Source organism: Neoarius graeffei, chromosome 17 (assembly GCF_027579695.1).
Source record: "Neoarius graeffei isolate fNeoGra1 chromosome 17, fNeoGra1.pri, whole genome shotgun sequence".
In the NCBI taxonomy this organism is placed as follows: domain Eukaryota; kingdom Metazoa; phylum Chordata; class Actinopteri; order Siluriformes; family Ariidae; genus Neoarius; species Neoarius graeffei.
The window spans coordinates 26353462-26371671 of NC_083585.1; the positions used below are offsets into that span (position 1 = coordinate 26353462).

General features: G+C 41.2%; 1 protein-coding gene across 1 annotated transcript in view; it reads right to left on the reverse strand.

Moving 5' to 3' along the window:
• Positions 1 to 4100: 4100 nt before the first annotated feature.
• tnfaip1 (tumor necrosis factor, alpha-induced protein 1 (endothelial)) overlaps positions 4101 to 18210 on the reverse strand; it is a 41117-nt gene continuing 27007 nt past the window's right edge. The window contains exon 7 of the mRNA XM_060943909.1: positions 4101 to 5910. Coding sequence (XP_060799892.1) covers positions 5692 to 5910 — 219 coding nt within the window. The 3' untranslated portion in view covers positions 4101 to 5691. The remainder of the gene's footprint in view (positions 5911 to 18210) is intronic.

Consider the following 18210-nt stretch of genomic DNA (forward strand, 5'->3'; position numbering starts at 1 on the left):
CAACAGGGCAAATAACATGAGAGAGGGTTAACACTATTAAATATTGCTCAGATAAGAAATTTAATGTCACTACATGACACGGAAAAACTAGTTCATGCTTTCGTTACTTCCAGGTTGGATTACTGTAATGCCTTACTGTCTGGATGTTCTAATAAGTGCATAAACAAGCTCCAGTTAGTTCAAAATGCAGCAGCAAGAGTCCTTACTAGAACTAGAAAATATAACCACATCATGCCTGTCTTATCCACACTGCATTGGCTCCCAATCAAATTTTGTATTGATTATAAAATACTACTATTGACCTTTAAAGCACTGAATGGTCTCGCACCACAGTACCTGAGTGAACTTCTGGTCCTTTATGACCCGCCACGCCTACTTAGATCAAAAGGTGCAGGCTATCTGCTGGTACCTTGTATAGTGAAGGCTACATCAGGGGGTGGAGCCTTTTCTTACAAAGCTCCACAGTTATGGAACAGCCTTCCAAGTAATGTTTGGGAATCAGAGACAGTCTCAGCGTTTAAGTCTAGGCTGAAAACATATCTGTTTAGTCAAGCCTTGTGTTAATGGTGTTTATGAGGTAAAGGTGTAGATCTGGAGGATCCTCAGACAGTGTGTTTTGGTAAACTGGGATGTATGGATGCTGTCAGTCCCCCACTCACTTGCTCACTCGAGTTTGTTGACGGTGTAGTGGCTGTTGCTTTATGTCCCGGGGCTCCCTCATGCCTGTGTTACCTTCTGGCTCTCCCCTTTTAGTTATGCTGTCATAGTTAGTTGCCGGAGTCCCTGCTTGTACTCAGTGCAATATGTATACTGTTCCTACTTATTCAGGTGACATTGGGCATATCTAACAACCTGTGTTTTCTCTCTCTCCCCCCCCCCAAAAAAAATCTGTCCCTGAGTTAGATGTCAGTCCTGAGATCAAGATGTTGACCTCTTCTGCTCCTCGGACCTGTCTGATCCATCCTGGTGCCCTATGTCTAGTTGGAGTCTCATCGCATTGCTCCTGTGGAAGACGGCCCCATGTGGACAGTTGAAAGTCACACCTGGAAGACACTCTGGACTCTTACAGTAACGCTTTTATGGCTGAGGACTGCAGTTGTCATGAACAGTTTTGCACTCAAGTTTCCATCAATGAAGAGTTTATTAACATCAGCGAAACTGAGTTCATGTTAAAACTGTTAAAATTATAGTCATGCTGTCTGTTGTTGCCCAAATGAGGATGGGTTCCATTTGAGTCTGGTTCCTCTCGAGGTTTCTTCCTCATGTCGTCTGAGGGAGTTTTTCCTTGCCACCATCGCCACAGGCTTGCTCATTGGGGATAGATTAGGGATAAAATTAGCTCATGTGTTAAGTCGTTCAAATTCTGTAAAGCTGCTTAGTGACAATGTTTATTGTTAAAAGCGCTATACAAATAAACTTGACTTGACACTAGCTAGTTCATTGCTCAGCAAGCCCCGCCCACTATCAACAGAGCAAATAACATGAGAGAGGGTTAACACTAGCTAGTTCATCGCTCAGCAAGCCCCGCCCACTATCAACAGCGCAATAAACATAGTGTGTCACTTCCTTCTCTGGGTGGAGTCTTACCAAATGACAACTGAAGTTCAAGGTTGTCCCTGTCGTCTCCTCGATAGTTCTTCTACATATGGAACACACAGCAGTGCATTTTTTCCCACTGCACGAAAAGTCTGTATAAGCAAAGCGGACAATCCTAGGGGCTTCTCTCCAGGCGTTTTAGCGCCATTAACGTTAGTTTGTTCCTGAACATGATGTATGAACAGGCGAATGTGCATTCTCATCTCATCATCTCTAGCCGCTTTATCCTGTTCTACAGGGTCGCAGGCAAGCTGGAGCCTATCCCAGCTGACTACGGGCGAAAGGTGGGGTACACCCTGGACAAGTCGCCAGGTCATCAGAGGGCTGACACATAGACACAGACAACCATTCACACTCACATTCACACCTACGGTCAATTTAGAGTCACCAGTTAACCTAACCTGCATGTCTTTGGACTGTGGGGGAAACCGGAGCACCCGGAGGAAACCCACGCAGACACGGGGAGAACATGCAAACTCCGCACAGAAAGGCCCTCGTCGGCCACGGGGCTCGAACCCAGACCTTCTTGCTGTGAGGCGACAGCGCTAACCACTACACCACCGTGCCGCCCACATGTGCATTCTCTTGCATAAAATTAGTATAAAGATTAATGTAGATATAAATATCTTATGGCAAATTATTATGGCATGTTACAAAAACTAAAGAAAAAAAAAATCAGAGTCCTCGTCTCCAATTAACAAGTTTGAATGCAATTAATGCATGAGCCCAAGTCACTAGTCCTTAAAATTAGGGCAGGAGTCGGACTACAAGCCTGCCGACAACATGCAAGGACATGAACAAGGATTGGTCGGGATCAAACTTGTAGTGTTGCCAGTCTTCCAACCCAGACACGGCAAGAATTTTTTGCACTATGATTGTCCAATTCGACATGGAGTCCATTGTGAAAAACAAAAATATCATGTAGTCTGATCCGGTCATTAATGTACTAGTATGTAAACTCAATAGAAATAATCAAACCAGCTCATCTGGCACTGATCATGCCATGGACAAAGACACCAAGAACTCATGTTTTCCCCCATTCTGATGTTTAATGTGACTGTTAAGTGAAACACTATCTGTATCTGCAGGATTTTATGCATTAAGCTGCTGCCACATGATTGGCTGACTGGATAACTGCATGAATGAGTACAGATGTTCCTATTAAAGTGGGCAGTGGGTGTATAGAATGATTGCATACAAGAACTGCGTGTCAAATTGTGAAATTTCAGAAATACATTCATTTTTCAACATACAGTACCAGTCAAAAGTTTGTACAGCCTACTCATTCATAGGTTTTCCTGTGTTCCACATTGGAGAACAATACTGAAGACATCAAAACTGTGAAATAACATCTGTACACACATTATAATTATATATATATTTACCAGCTGGGAGGGCCATTATCGTGAAATACCATGACCAAGGTCTTGAAAGTACTGAGCGAGGCCCTCTGGGCTGAGGTCAGTATTTAAGGCCGAGGCCACGGTATTTCACCATACGGACCGACCTTAAGCTGGTAAATAATATATTTATTTTTTCTTTACCAAATTCTAACAGAAAACGAGAGCGCCCGAAAGGGAAAACCGAGCCGAGCCACCATTTTGAATCCTCATTCACGGCTGTAATGCAAATGGCTTCCTCCTCGGTATACAAGTGCACTTCCATGGCAGGAAAAAAAACCCTACATTTTGCCGCCTATGTAGTCCCTTATTTATACACAGTTGAGTCATTCAGGATTCAGCCATGTTTTTGCTCGACGGTAGCAAGTTAGAGGTTTTTAGCTTTCTCCTGAAATGTTTTCTTTTATTTCTTCTTCCTCAGGGTAGTAAAACTCACTTTCGCTGTGAACACTGTCGTTATCGCTATCCATGCTGTAAAATTAATGCTATTCTCTTGAGAAATGCTGGCAAAAATTTATAAGATTTTTGATAATCTTATAAATAAATCTTATAAAAAAAGATAAATGTTGACAAAAATTGCTACCATGTTTGTTGTGAACGAGTGAGTCGCCAGAGGTCCATAACCGGGGTCTGTAACTGGGGTCCGTATCGTAGTTTATGGACCCACTGGCCAGCCAATCAGAGCGCAGGATTTGATGGAAACCGGACCGTGAAAAAAATAAATGGAATTATGTGGTAAACAACAAATTGACACTTTGCACGCTTATTGACATTCTCGTAACCAGCTTCATGAGGGAGTCACCTGGAACGCTTTTCGATTAACAGGTGCCTCGTCAAAAGTTAATTAGTGCAATTTCTTACCTTCTTAATGTATGAGATTAAACAGTAAATAATAAATAGCCCTATTCCATCCACAACTGTACTAATCCATACATATGTCAAGAAGTGCTCAACTAAGTAAAGAGAAACAACATCCATCATTACTTTAAGACATGAAATGTCTTTTTAAATAATAAAAATAAAGAAAGAAAAAACACTGAATTAGAAAGTGTGTCCAGACTTGTGACTGGTACTGTACAAGTTAAAGAAGCACACGTAGTCCAGTTAAATAAAATCATTTATAAAGAATATGAAAGGCTTCATAAAATAAACCTACGGATTTAAGAAAATATATCATTTATCAAGAATCACAAATATATCATTAGTGAACTCCAAAAGCACAATCTGTATCCAATTTTTCTCCGATTCCTCCATTACATGATTAAATCTTAGATCAGAATTTATACTTTCCACATTCACTGGATATGAGCGATCGCGTGCTCTGATTGGCTACTCTACTACTAGGATATATATCAGCTCATATACCATGAGTAGAGAAAAACAAAATGGCGGAGCATGTTGCTGAACCAACCGAGGATGAAATAACACCCCCCCCCCAAAAAAAGTATTTGATAGTAAGAACACTATTTTTCAAGAATTATTATTGCATTTTTCACAAATTGCTCCCGTCATTTCGCCGGTTTGTTTATATTCTAAGCGGAAATGTAAACAAATGTTTGGTATAAAGTTTTTACTGATCACATTTGCAAAAAATAAAAATGCTCCGTTTCTCAAAATTCAGTGACTGTGGATAGAATAAAACAGTTATTCCACTCAATCTCGTCGTACCTGGCTTACAGCCGATTCAGCGCCTTGCCAGCTATCAGCTCGTGTACGACTCCGTTTCGCGGAATAACTTAATTATTTTGACTTTAGGCTCAGTTCTGTTTACTTAATACACAGGAAGGCATGAGTGGCACTAAGGCATCCTAAAATATCAATGGAGAGAAAAAGACACAACAAAATTATGGTCATCATTGCTATTTTCTCAATTAGTTTACAATGTGTTTCAATTAAAAAAAAAAAAAAAGTTGTCAGTATTACAATTCATAGATAGATAGATAGATAGATAGATAGATAGATAGATAGATAGATAGATAGATAGATAGATAGATAGATAGATAGATAGATAGATAGATAGATAGATAGATAGATAGATAGATAGATAGATAGATGTTTTAAAAACACCAGCAAGTCTTGTTATGTTCACATTATAGGATTAGGTTCTGAAAACCAATGCTGGCTATTCAAGAAGTGGTATATCAGTCATTTCAATTCTAGTGTCTATACAAAAGCTACAAAACATTAAAGGAGGCTAAAAACACTATCATTCTAAAAAGGTGCTGGTCCTTTTTCACTACGCAACTGAACACAAAGAATCTGATTGTTGTTTTTCTTTGACCAGATTATCAGGATTCATCACTGTGATACGGCAGAATTAAAAAACAGTGGTTAAATATCATCAAGAAGAGAGTTGCCTGTATGTAGTGTGACATTTCTCACAGAGTTTTCGGCTGTGGGCGAAAGCTCACGCTTTCACGCTGTTCAGTACACTTAAGGATACGTCACCAGAAAACTGGCAAGTGTTTCCTCCTCCCCCCCAAAATAAGTACCAGTCAAAATGATCTGACTACCAGGATCTGAATGAAATGGATTTATACGACACCCTTGTGTGATTGTTCACGGCTCACAGGGCGGTCTGAATAGTGTTATCGTTTTTGCTCACTCGACAATGTTTCCCAAACGTGTGTATGTGAGCTCTCAGTAGACTACGCGAGCTTTCGCCCTTGAGTGGAAAAGACTCGGTTTTTCTCAGCTAATGTCCCAGTGGTCTGTCGTCGTAGGTGCTGTATCTCTTAACGTGTATACGCCGTACTCGCTCTCTCAGCTCCACGCTCTCGTCCTCTTCGCTGTGTGAGCAGCAGTGAGCTCGCCTGCGCGTGGCCTCCAGGAGAGAGTTGTCAGGAACCGGGAGAGTCTCGTAAAGCAGAGCGTTTAGTGTCTCTTCGTAGACACGAGCCTCGGGAAACTCCACCTAAGGAAGCAGCCGAGCACAGGAGGATTACATCAGTGCTCTGGATTCATTTTACAAACAAACAAACAAACAAACAAACAAACAAACAAACGGAGATGTTCCTAATCCACAAACCCTTCGATCTTCAAGATGCCAGCAAACAACTTTTAAGACAGAAAAGTAAACATGTAAATAAGAGATGCTTCGTGCTGGTTGATGCGATTCTGTTACCACCCTAAAGATCAACAACAAAATTAGACAATTTGCGAAATATTACAAAAGTATGTATTAAAGGAGAACTGAAGTCATTTTTTAAATTACTTTATTTCTTAATTAACGTTATTCAATTACGTTTTCGGTTTTAGTAACCTTATATCGTGACTTGTATTGGCAACTAATTACAATTAAATATACTTATCAGCCTATTCCGTTTTTAGCCGTGTTGAATTTAGTTCATTTGGTCCACAGCAAGTGTCGCTTACCCGCGCGATCTTCACAAGGCTTCGAAACGTGAATTGTTTTCCAAACGAAGTATTGCACAAAAACGAGTTTAAATGACGATTACTGCCTACTTTTTCAAACTTTCCTGATTGCTATCAAAACAAATAAAACTTCCGGCTTGATTACGTCAGCATTCGAAAGAGGGCGCACGCGTCTTTTGACAACGTTGGCAGATGTCGGTCGCTTTGATTTCCGCTGTACGTTTTACTTCCGTCCTACGATGTCTCGCACAGGTCTCAGCGAATCTCGTTTACGGCCGTTGCTTTGACATATGGACTGATATATTACAGAGCATATTTCAAACACTCAGAACTTGCTATAGCAGCGACAAAATAGCTATCAAAAATGCATTCCGATATTTAATAAAATGAGATAAATAGAATTTTGATGATTAAAAAAAAAATTTGCCTTCAGTTCCCCTTTAAAACACCGATATGCTGCAAACCATGTCGGGGAAAAAGTCAGGCATTAATCCAGTATCTCACTGGGCTGCGACAGCTTATGACAAATTGCGAACGTCATTTGCCAAAGAGTTTCAAAAGTGTCTTGAAACATTTTTTATATTATATATTTAATAAAATGAGATAAATAGAATTTTGATAAATTTGCCTTCAGTTCTCCTTTAATTAAAGAATAAAACAAGGTACTTTTTATCCAGTTACAGTTAATGTTGTGAAATGCTCATGAAAGTTAGTTCCTGTGATCATTTACAGTACATAATAACCGCTATGAACATTCTTTTTCTCTCGTAGATAAACAAAAACGCAGCTTGTCACGCGAGTGAGAAACTCCAAACCCACCATCCTGAAAATCTACAGCTACAGCTTTAACTTGAAATGTTACAAATTGGAAAAATGTTACATTGATGTCCCCCAACAGAAAACCTCACGATATTTAAGCTATTCCACAAAATCGAATCGTACATGAGCTGATAGCCGATGAGGCGCGTAGCACCGAGTCAGCTATAAGCCACGTACGACGAGATTGAGTGGAATAACTTTTATTCTATCCACATTCACTGGATTTTGAGAAACGGAGCATTTTTATTTTTTGCAAATTTGATAAACAAACACTTTATACAATAGGGGTGGGTATTGGCAAAGAAGTCACGATTCAATTCGAATCACGATTCACATGCTACGATGCGATACTATCACGATGCATCACGATTCTTGAATTATTGCGATGCATTGCGATATATTCAACATACTTCAGTGAAAATGTAAAAAAAAAAAAAAAAGAGCATAATTACCAGTGGCTGTGTACGATCTGGATAGTGTCTCCAATTGATGCATAACTCAGAGCAACTCAGTTCATAACTGAATTTATTGAAACGACTTTGGAGGTAGTTGCCATTAAAATGAATATTACTGTTTCCATACTTAACAAGTGGACACACTAATGACAAAAATTCCATAGGATTTATAAAACTAAAAATAATAAAAGAAAACTAATAGCAGCAGTTTTCAATTTCTTTGCAGCACCTGCAGTATGGGAGGACAAGGCAATAATAAATATCAAAATATATATACTATATTACTCAGTGCATTAAATTATCATCATTATATTATTTGTTACATTACTTTACATTATATTTAAATGCCTTATGCATTTATAGTTTGTGGAGCATCCTCAAATTAGGAAACAATACACTCACTAAGCATATTTCTTTTAGCATGTTGTAGTACCGCAGCAGTTATGTCAGACTCGGTGAGTGTGCAGATGTCCTTCTCAGATTTACGTATTTCTGCAGACAGGAGTGCAGCGTGGATGGCAGGCTGTTGCTCTAAAAAGCGCTCAAGCATGTCGTGCGCGCTGTTCCAGCGAGATTTGTAAACAGAGTCGCAGTCGCATATGACGTCTATGCAGAATGTCTAGGTCGCAGTAGCCCGCCGCTGGAAATGCCACTGGCATGAAGGCAGCGGGCGTCAAAAACTCCACGGCGACATCTACAGGACTGGAAGTTGTATTCTACTTGTTTTTAGCTGATGTTCGCCAACCATTCATACAATTTTATTTATTCATTTTTTAAAATTAATAATCGATATTTGGCGTCAAGAATCGATGCAGTATATCGTGAAAGTTAGTATCGCGATGCATTGTCATGACGATTATTTTGCACACCCCTATTATACAAAACGTCTGGCAAAATAATTTCCACTTAGAATGTAAACCGGCAAAATGACAGGAGCAATTTGTGAAAAAAATGCAATAATAATTCTTGAATGAATAAATAAATAAATAAATAAATAAAGATATATTCTGCCCATCAAATACTTTTATTCCATATTTTGTTGCACTTTTTTTTTTGCGGTTTTCTTTTTCTTCTTTAGAGTTTTTTGCCATTTGGCAAACCAAATTAAAGGTGCATTACTGCCACCAACTGGACTGGAGTGTGGAACAGGAGCTATGGGGGGGAACAAAACAAAAACCTGTCTGAAATCACTCACTCGTTCACTACTCCCTACTCTATCTAGAGAATTCTAGATAGAGGACTATATAGTGAGCTCATTGTTAAAATGAAAAAACGCTTTCGGACACTGCTCCGCCGCGCCGCGCCGTTATTTACATCATTACTGTCGCACAATTAAAACGTGGCAGATCAGTCGGTTGGTGGGTTTTCAAAATAATAAAATACCTGCATGTATTTTTGTGATAAATCCATATTATACTGAGCACATTTCCCACATTAATCAATACAAGGTACTTTGTGTCTGCTGCATCTTTTAGTTCTTTTAAATCAAGGCTGAATACTTTTTCTTCTTTCCCTGCTGCCTTTTATTCCATCAAATTTGAGGCTTTTGATTAATTCCTCCGCGTGGGTTTCCTCCGGGTGCTCCGGTTTCCCCCACAGTCCAAAGACATGCAGGTTAGGTTAACTGGTGACTCTAAATTGACCGTAGGTGTGAATGTGAGTGTGAATGGTTGTCTGTGTCTATGTGTCAGCCCTGTGATGACCTGGCGACTTGTCCAGGGTGTACCCCGCCTTTCGCCCGTAGTCAGCTGGGATAGGCTCCAGCTTGCCTGCGACCCTGTAGAAGGATAAAGCGGCTAGAGATAATGTGATGTGTGTGTGTGATGTGATTAATTCCTCGCTCTGCACTCTAACTTATTTGTCTTATTCTATTCTAGCTTGTTTTCTATTCTCTTACTATTTTTAATTGTACTTGAATGTCCGTTTGTAATGTGTTTCTTCCTCTGTCCATTCACTCCAACACACTTTTTTTTCCCCCCTTTCAGCGTGACCGCAATGCATGATGGTATATATTGCTTGGTTAGTGACCATCGGTTGTACGCTACTTTTCACAGTGCATTGTGAGACACAATGAGTGCACTATATAGGGTTTAATAATTCTCACTACACATTCGGAAAGCACTACAAAATGGCGAACTCACTATAGGGGTGTTCACACGGCAACTTTTACTCCGGTGTAGCACCGGGGCTGCCCCGGTAGAGCGTTCACACGGTACAAAGTTATACCGGTGTAGCCCCTGAAAGCTAGCCTGGGAAATCCCAGGCTGCTTTGCACAATCGTTCCGATCTGAAAAGACAGCATGGAAACTATGGTCTAAAGCTTGGGTGGCCAACCCGCGGCTCGCAAGCCGCATGCGGCTCTTTGCCCGGTGTCATGCGGCTCTTACGTTCATATCGAAGTTTGTGTTGTTTTTTTTTTTTTGTGCGTGTGCGCTTTGCTTGAGTTCAGTATGGTATTTTCGTCAAATGCATCTTTGCTTTGCTTGGGTATATTACGGTATTTTCAGGTCATGTCAAATGCGCATGTGCGTGAGATAATCGCTAAGTTTTTGGGCAAGGTGTATCTTGTGTCAAGTAGCCTCTCAAAATGGCAATGAAAAAATGCACAGCAAAACGAAAATATGAAGACGAACATAGGACATTTTTAACAGAGTGGGAGAGTTTATACTTTTTTGTTGAACGTAATGGCAAGCCATTCTGCCTTATATATCAGTCGTCATTAGCTCATTTCAAAGCAACATGCATAGTAAAGTGCACACAGTATTGATTGCTGTAAATGACTGGCCTGTGGTATTAGTACTGACTGAAGGAGCAAGTTTCTCTCATGTTGGCGTGTGACATTTACTATTAATCCGGCTGAGCAGAGGTGCGTGCGTGAGCGTGTGCGTGTGTGTCTGTGAGGGAGGGGGGTGATGTTCATGTGCGGTCATGTGTATGGTGTGGCCTTTTTTGGTAATGACCATAAGTCCCACTAAGCAGCATGCATAGTAAGTGCACACAATGTTCATTGTTAAAAATGACTGGCCTCAGCCTGTGGTCTTAGTACTGTAGGAGTAAATATGTTGGTGTGTGACATTTACTATTAATCTGGCTGAGCAGAGGTGCATGTGTGTGTGTGTGTGTGTGTGTGTGTGTGTGTGAGAGAGAGAGAGAGAGAGAGAGAGAGAGAGAGAGAGAGGAAGGGATGGGTGATGTTCATGTGCCCATGTGTATGATGTGGCTCTTTGCGGTAACACAGTCAAAAATGTGGCTCTTGGTCTCCAACTGGTTGGCCACCCCTGGTCTAAAGGCTCGCCTGAGTTAGGGAGCCAATCAGAGAGGGGGGAGGGGTGGAAAGACGGTGACGCGTACTACTCGACAAACGGAAGCTTGTACTTTATTTGGGACTGTTTACGGATCACATTTAACATGGCGGCGAGCGATACGAACCAAACTTTCGATCAAGCTTTAGACACTGTTCTGAATTAGTCTGGTTAACACCAGACCATATCACAAGTGAAATAAGTTCGGTGCCATTGTTTTCCTATTTTTATTTTGCCTTCTCTTTCTCTTTCCTTTTCTTCTTCGCCTTCTTCGTCGCTCTAACTACATCACCGGGTACAACTGCCATGACTGGCCATGGGCTACGTATATACCAAATGATAGACATTCGCAACGTCCAATAAGCGGCCGTTGACAATCGTAAACCACACCTCCCCTACAAGAAATTCAATAGGCGGATTCCAGACCATATTTCACTTGTGATATGGTCTGGTGTTAACCAGACTACCTGAAAGCTGCTTAAACCGGTGCAGATCTAACCCTGCTCGGGAGGTGGTTTAAGAAATTTACTCCTGAGTAAATGCTAGCTTGCGGGGCAGCACCGATATAAAATGGGACGTCTGAACGCTACAGGGGTAGACTCGCTACGCGTGAGGAGAGTTGATTACATACGGGCATTGCATAATTTGCATCCTGGTATTTTGCGCTTCCAAAATGGCGAATATCAACAACAGAACTGCGTGTCTTCCAGTGTTGCCAGATTGGGCGGTTTTAAGTGCATTTTGGCGGATTTGAACATATTTTGGGCTGGAAAACGTCAGCAGTATCTGGCAACACTGGTGTCTTCATCCACGTTGTTTTCCCGGCGCTTGGTGATGCCAACCGGGAAAAGGAAGTACATTTTCACGCATGCGCATATTTCATTTCCGCATTATTACTATCGTATAGCACGGTCGCAAAAACTGCTGTGTGAACGCAAGTGGGGCTGCACCGGTGCTAACACGCTTCTCTCTAGTAAGCAGGTTTGTGACGTGTGAACGCTCCACAAAATTTACACCGGTGTAAGATATATCGCAACAAAATACATCGCTGCAGCATCGATGCAAATAGGTGCCGTGTGAACACCCCTTATATATTCCACTATAGTGAGCAGAGAGTGATTTCGGATACGGGGTATATTCTTTTAGCCATTTCTGTTTCTTTTAAAATACTTGATCATTTTTGGGGTTTTGTTTTCGAGTAGAGTTTTTATTTCATCCTCGGTTGGTTCAGCGACACACGCTGCTATTTCGTTTCTCTCTACTCACAGTATATGAGCTGATATCCTAGTAGTAGAGTAGCTAATCAAAGCACACGATTGCTCATATCCAGCGAATGTGGATAGAATAACAGTGATTATTATACAGTTTTTTTTAAATCCGCTTGTGTGCAGCACACAGTCCATAAATCCCTGTGCAAGTTGTTAGAATATCAGAATGAGCACATTAATGGGAAGCTGGCAGATGAAACTACTGTCAGGGTGCAGTTCTGATACAAAGCTCATTAACACCTTTTGACCAATGAGAATCAAGACGATGAGACAGAATTTTTCTACGACCACATTTCAAAACCGTTTCTTTTTTTAGGCAGAATGAATAAATCAGCTTTATCTGCTCTTCTATTACTATTTCCAAGACTCAGCTCTTGGGGAAAATAAATAAATAAATGCATGAATGTCAGAGCAGTAACATGCAGAGCACGCTCGCTTTGAGTGCAACAATCTATGCCTAGAGCTGTTCTCTTACACGGTTGGGTTTTTTTCTCACCAGTAATTTGTATTACAAGGCACTCAAATCAGTTTCGAGGTAGTCCTTGACCTTGTAAGATTGCATCATTCATAGGTCTGACTGACTGCCGTGTGACAAGATTACGCAGCACTCCTGAGATCTACTCCAGCTCATGTGTTTAGTTCCGTCTCCCAGTGCCCTTCCGACATCTACGTGATTCTGGTCAGGACAGGAAACTTCAGGGAGCTGTCACAATTCACACAAATACAGCAGTGCTTGAAAGTTTGTGAACTCTTTAGAATTTTCTATATTTCTGCATAAATATGACCTAAAACATCATCAGATTTTCACACAAGTCCTAAAAGTAGACAAAGAGAACCCAGTTAAACAGATGAGACAAAAATATTATACTTGGTCATTTATTTATTGAGGAAAATGATCCAATATTACATATCTGTGAGTGGCAAAAGTATGTGAACCTCTAGGGTTAGCAGTTAATTTGAAGGTGAAATTAGAGTCAAATCAATGGGATGATAATCAGGTGTGAGTGGGCACCCGGTTTTATTTAAAGAACAGGGATCTATCAAAGTCTGATCTTCACAACACGTTTGTGGAATTGTATCATGGTACGAACAAAGGAGATTTCTGAGGTCCTTAGAAAAAGCATTGTTAATGCTCATCAGGCTGGAAAAGGTTACAAAACCATCTCTAAAGAGTTTGGACTCCACCAATCCACAGTCAGACAGATTGTGTACAAATGGAGGAAATTCAAGACCATTGTTACCCTCCCCAGGAGTGGTTGACCAACAAAGATCACTCCAAGAGCAAGGCGTGTAATAGTCAGCGAGGTCACAAAGGACCCCAGGGTAACTTCTAAGCAACTGAAGGCCTCTCTCACATTGGCTAATGTTCACGAGTCCACCATCAGGAGAACACTGAACAATGGTGTGCATGGCAGGGTTGCAAGGAGAAAGCCACTGCTCTCCAAAAAGAACATTGCTGCTTGTCTGCAGTTTGATAAAGATCACGTGGACAAGCCAGAAGACTATTGGAAAAATGTTTTGTGGACGGATGAGACCAAAAGAGAACTTTTTGGTTTAAATGAGAAGCATTATGTTTGGAGAAAGGAAAACACTGTATTCCAGCATAAGAACCTTATCCCATCTGTGAAACATGGTGGTGGTAGTATCATGGTTTGGGCCTGTTTTGCTGCATCTGGACCAGGACAGCTTGCCATCATTGATGGAACAATGAATTCTGAATTATACCAGTGAATTCTAAAGGAAAATGTCAGGACATCTGTCCATGAACTGAATCTCAAGAGAAGGTGGGTCATGCAGCAAGACAACAACCCTAAGCACACAAGTCGTTCTACCAAAGAATGGTTAAAGAAGAATAAAGTGAATGTTTTGGAATGGCCAAGTCAAAGTCCTGACCTTAATCCAATCGAAATGTTGTGGAAGGACCTGAAGCGAGCAGTTCATGTGAGGAAACCCACCAACATCCCAGAGTTGAAGCTGTTCTGTATGGAGGAATGGGCTAAAATTCCTCCAAGCCGGTGTGCAGGACTGATCAACAGTTACCGGAAATGTTTAGCTGCAGTTATTCAGGGTTTCCCGCAGCGCTTTATAGTTAGGGTGGCCGCCTTGACAACAACTGCCCCCCGCCCTGACTACATCCCCTGCCGCCGCATCCACGCATGCATCATAGACAATTAAAATACGGCTGCATCGCAATGAGGCCGAATAGCGGCATCTGCTGGTTAAATATGCTACTGCGCCATCTATCATCTGTTGCTACGCCAACATTTTTTTTTTTTAAACGGGAAGAGGCTAATTATCCGGCAACTGGATATCATACAATCTGTCGTTGTCGTGGGAAGGACATGTGGAGGTAAGATAATTATTCATTTAAACTAAACATATTTAGAGTGTCCTATCAACTGCTTGCCCATGCATTCTGTTAGATAGGCTCTGCAATTCTTTCGTTTAGTTTCTTATCAAGGCGACCGCTGTGTTTACGTGTGGCTTTCTGCTATGACAATTGCACGTGGTTTTCTCTAGTGTACAGTAATGGATGGGAAAAAGCAGTCAAAAATATCAGGATACTTTGTTCAGAGAAGCCGGCCAACTTCACCATCTGCAGTCACCATTTTTTCTCTCACATTCATTGCTGATGGGTCATGGAGCCCTACATAGAGGGTCTTATAAAGCACCTGGAGCTGAGGTTCCAGCAGATTGGCATTTTCGGTGCCTTCAACATTTTGGGGCCGCAGAGAAAACAAGCAGATAGCACCATGTTTCACAGATGGGATAAGGTTCTTATGCTGGAATGCAGTGTTTTCCTTTCTCCAAACATAATGCCTCTCATTTAAACCAAAAAGTTCTCTTTTGGTCTCATCCAGCCAAAAAACATTTTTCCAATAGCCTTCTGGCTTGTCCATGTGATCTTTAGCAAACTGCAGACAAGCAGCAATGTTCTTTTTGGAGAGCAGCGGCTTTCTTCTTGCAACCCTACCATGCACACCATTGTTGTTCAGTGTTCTCCTGATGGTGGACTCGTGAACATTAGCCAATGTGAGAGAGGCCTTCAGTTGCTTAAAAGTTACCCTGGGGTCCTTTGTGACCTTGCCGACTATTACACACCTTGCTTTTGGAGTGATCTTTGTTGGTTGACCACTCCTGGGGAGGGTAACAATGGTCTTGAATTTCCTCCATTTGTCCACAATCTGTCTGACTGTGGATTGGTGGAGTCCAAACTCTTTAGAGATGGTTTTGTAACCTTTTCCAGCCTGATGAGCATCAACAACGCTTTTTCTGAGGTCCTCAGAAATCTCCTTTGTTCGTGCCATAATACACTTCCACAAACATGTGTTGTGAAGATCAGACTTTGATAGATCCCTGTTCTTTAAATAAAACAGGGTGCCCACTCACACCTGATTGTCATCCCATTGATCGAAAACACCTGACTCTAATTTCACCTTCAAATTAACTGCTAATCCTAGAGGTTCACATACTTTTGCCACTCACAGATATGTAATATTGGATCATTTTCCTCAATAAATAAATGACCAAGTATAATATTTTTGTCTCATTTGTTTAACTGGGTTCTCTTTATCTACTTTTAGGACTTGTGTGAAAATATGTTGTTGTTTTAGGTCATATTTATGCAGAAATATAGAACATTCTAAAGGGTTCACAAACTATCAAGCACCACTGTATTTCAGTCTTTTCCCAGGACTGATTTCAGAGGAGGACTCCAATCGTAAAATAAAAAAAGCACTAAAGCAGTAATATGAAAAGTTTAACGAATCACATTATTCAACAGCAATGATCACTTACGCACAGCTTCTCTTTAAAACTTTCTGCCATCTGCTTGATTGTGTAAAAAAAAGAATAAAAATAAAAAAATAAAACACGGACAGCATACTGTCTCTAAAATGTGATGCAATCGGAGCTCTAGCGCCCCTGCTGGCAGACTACAGAATAATGTGTAGCCCCGCCCATCCCCATATGTTTCAATGACAAAACAGCCCGTTTTCCATGTCACTTTTCTCATCTAAAACTGTCCATCTGCACATTTTGTATTTTCCTCCAGAAATTAGTTTTTAAATTGTCATTTTATTATAACAAGGCATCCATACACTTGGGAACGGACTGACTGACAGCCTTGATGACGTGTAGAACTTGGTATCTGCTTGTTAAGCCGTGACGAAACGACTGTATTTGCTGGATTGAGGCTCGTCTCGTCAGCATACTGCAGTGCTGCATCCTTCGTCATTGGAATAGATCCGAGCCCAAAACCCTACGCGACTGTCATGAAGGAAAACGTTTACTCACGTTTAGTACTTACACTACCGTTCAAAAGTTTGGGGTCACCCAGACAATTTTGTGTTTTCCATGAAAAGTCACACTTTTATTTCCCACCATAAGTTGTAAAATGAATAGAAAATATAGTCGAGACATTTTTCTGGCCATTTTGAGCATTTAATCGACCCCACAAATGTGATGCTCCAGAAACTCAATCTGCTCAAAGGAAGGTCAGTTTTATAGCTTCTCTAAAGAGCTCAACTGTTTTCAGCTGTGCTAACATGATTGTACAAGGGTTTTCTAATCATCCATTAGCCTTCTGAGGCAATGAGCAAACACATTGTACCATTAGAACACTGGAGTGAGAGTTGCTGGAAATGGGCCTCTATACACCTATGGAGATATTGCACCAAAAACCACACATTTGCAGCTAGAATAGTCATTTACCACATTAGCAATGTATAGAGTGCATTTCTGATTAGTTTACAGTGATCTTCATTGAAAAGAACAGTGCTTTTCTTTCAAAAATAAGGACATTTCAAAGTGACCCCAAACTTTTGAACGGTAGTGTATGTAATATCTCCAAAAAGAAAGTTTAAAGGGGAACAGAGGGCAATATATAGAGTAAATATAACAATAAAACACACATTAATGAACCTTATTCAAGACTTACAAAAGTTTTTTGTTCTAAGGTTGGAAAGTTATAGTGTTTTGAAAGTAGCTCGAGTAAACTATTTCCGCAGTTTGAACAGCCCGGCATGAAATTAATTTTATCCAATCAGAATGCACGTTCATTTTCTCTGCGTAACACTCATGACGTATGTATGTGCCCAGTTGTGTTGGCTCATTGAGGTTGGGACTAGCACGTGTGAAATACCTGTTTCTGCCTCTTGCGACGATTTCGCAAGTCCACGGGTGGCGCCTATCTCATTGCAGCAAATAAATTCTGCTGGACTCGTGAGCAACTCCACGTTACATTTTCCGCACGAGCACCACGCCGTGTCACCTGCACGCAGACGCTCTGCCCCACGCTCGCCACGCCCATGGTCAGCATCAGTCTCATCCTCGCCGTCATCCGAGCTTTCTTCTCTTATTTCATCACCGGAGTCGAGAGTACCTCTCCTAGCTATTTTAAGTTTGTTTCTTAAGACAAGGATTTTTTAAGATGTTACCTTGTTGACAGTTTCGGCGAGAATCTTCCGCCTTCTTCAAAACAGTCACCAGATGTGTCCTGGGGGAGCGACCTGACAGCAGGAGGCGTGAACTACCTGTCAAATTGGGCGGGACGTTCACGCCTCCGTAGCGTAACATCAGCTGATAAGGCACGTCACCACTCGACATCTGGTGACTGTTTTGAAGAAGGCGGAAGATTCTCGCCGAAACTGTCAACAAGGTAACGTCTTAAAAAATCCTTGTCTTAAGAAACGAACTTAAAATAGCTTTAACAGTTAGACATAATGAACTTCCACTACATAGTACCTCTCCTAGGTTCAAACTGGTACCCTTCTAAGCCATAGCCTGCTTGCAGTGTGTCTTGCGGGATCTCTTCGTATGATTCGACAGAGCTGTCGCTTTCACTTGATGCGCCCGACGCCATGATTACACGCTTATCTCCTCTATTTCGGAGAGTTCCGCTAGTGCAGTGGGTAGCGCTGACGTCACGGTCTTTTAAAAATGGCGACTCTTGTGCGGTTTAGCGTATAAAGTATTATATTTACAATTACCAAGA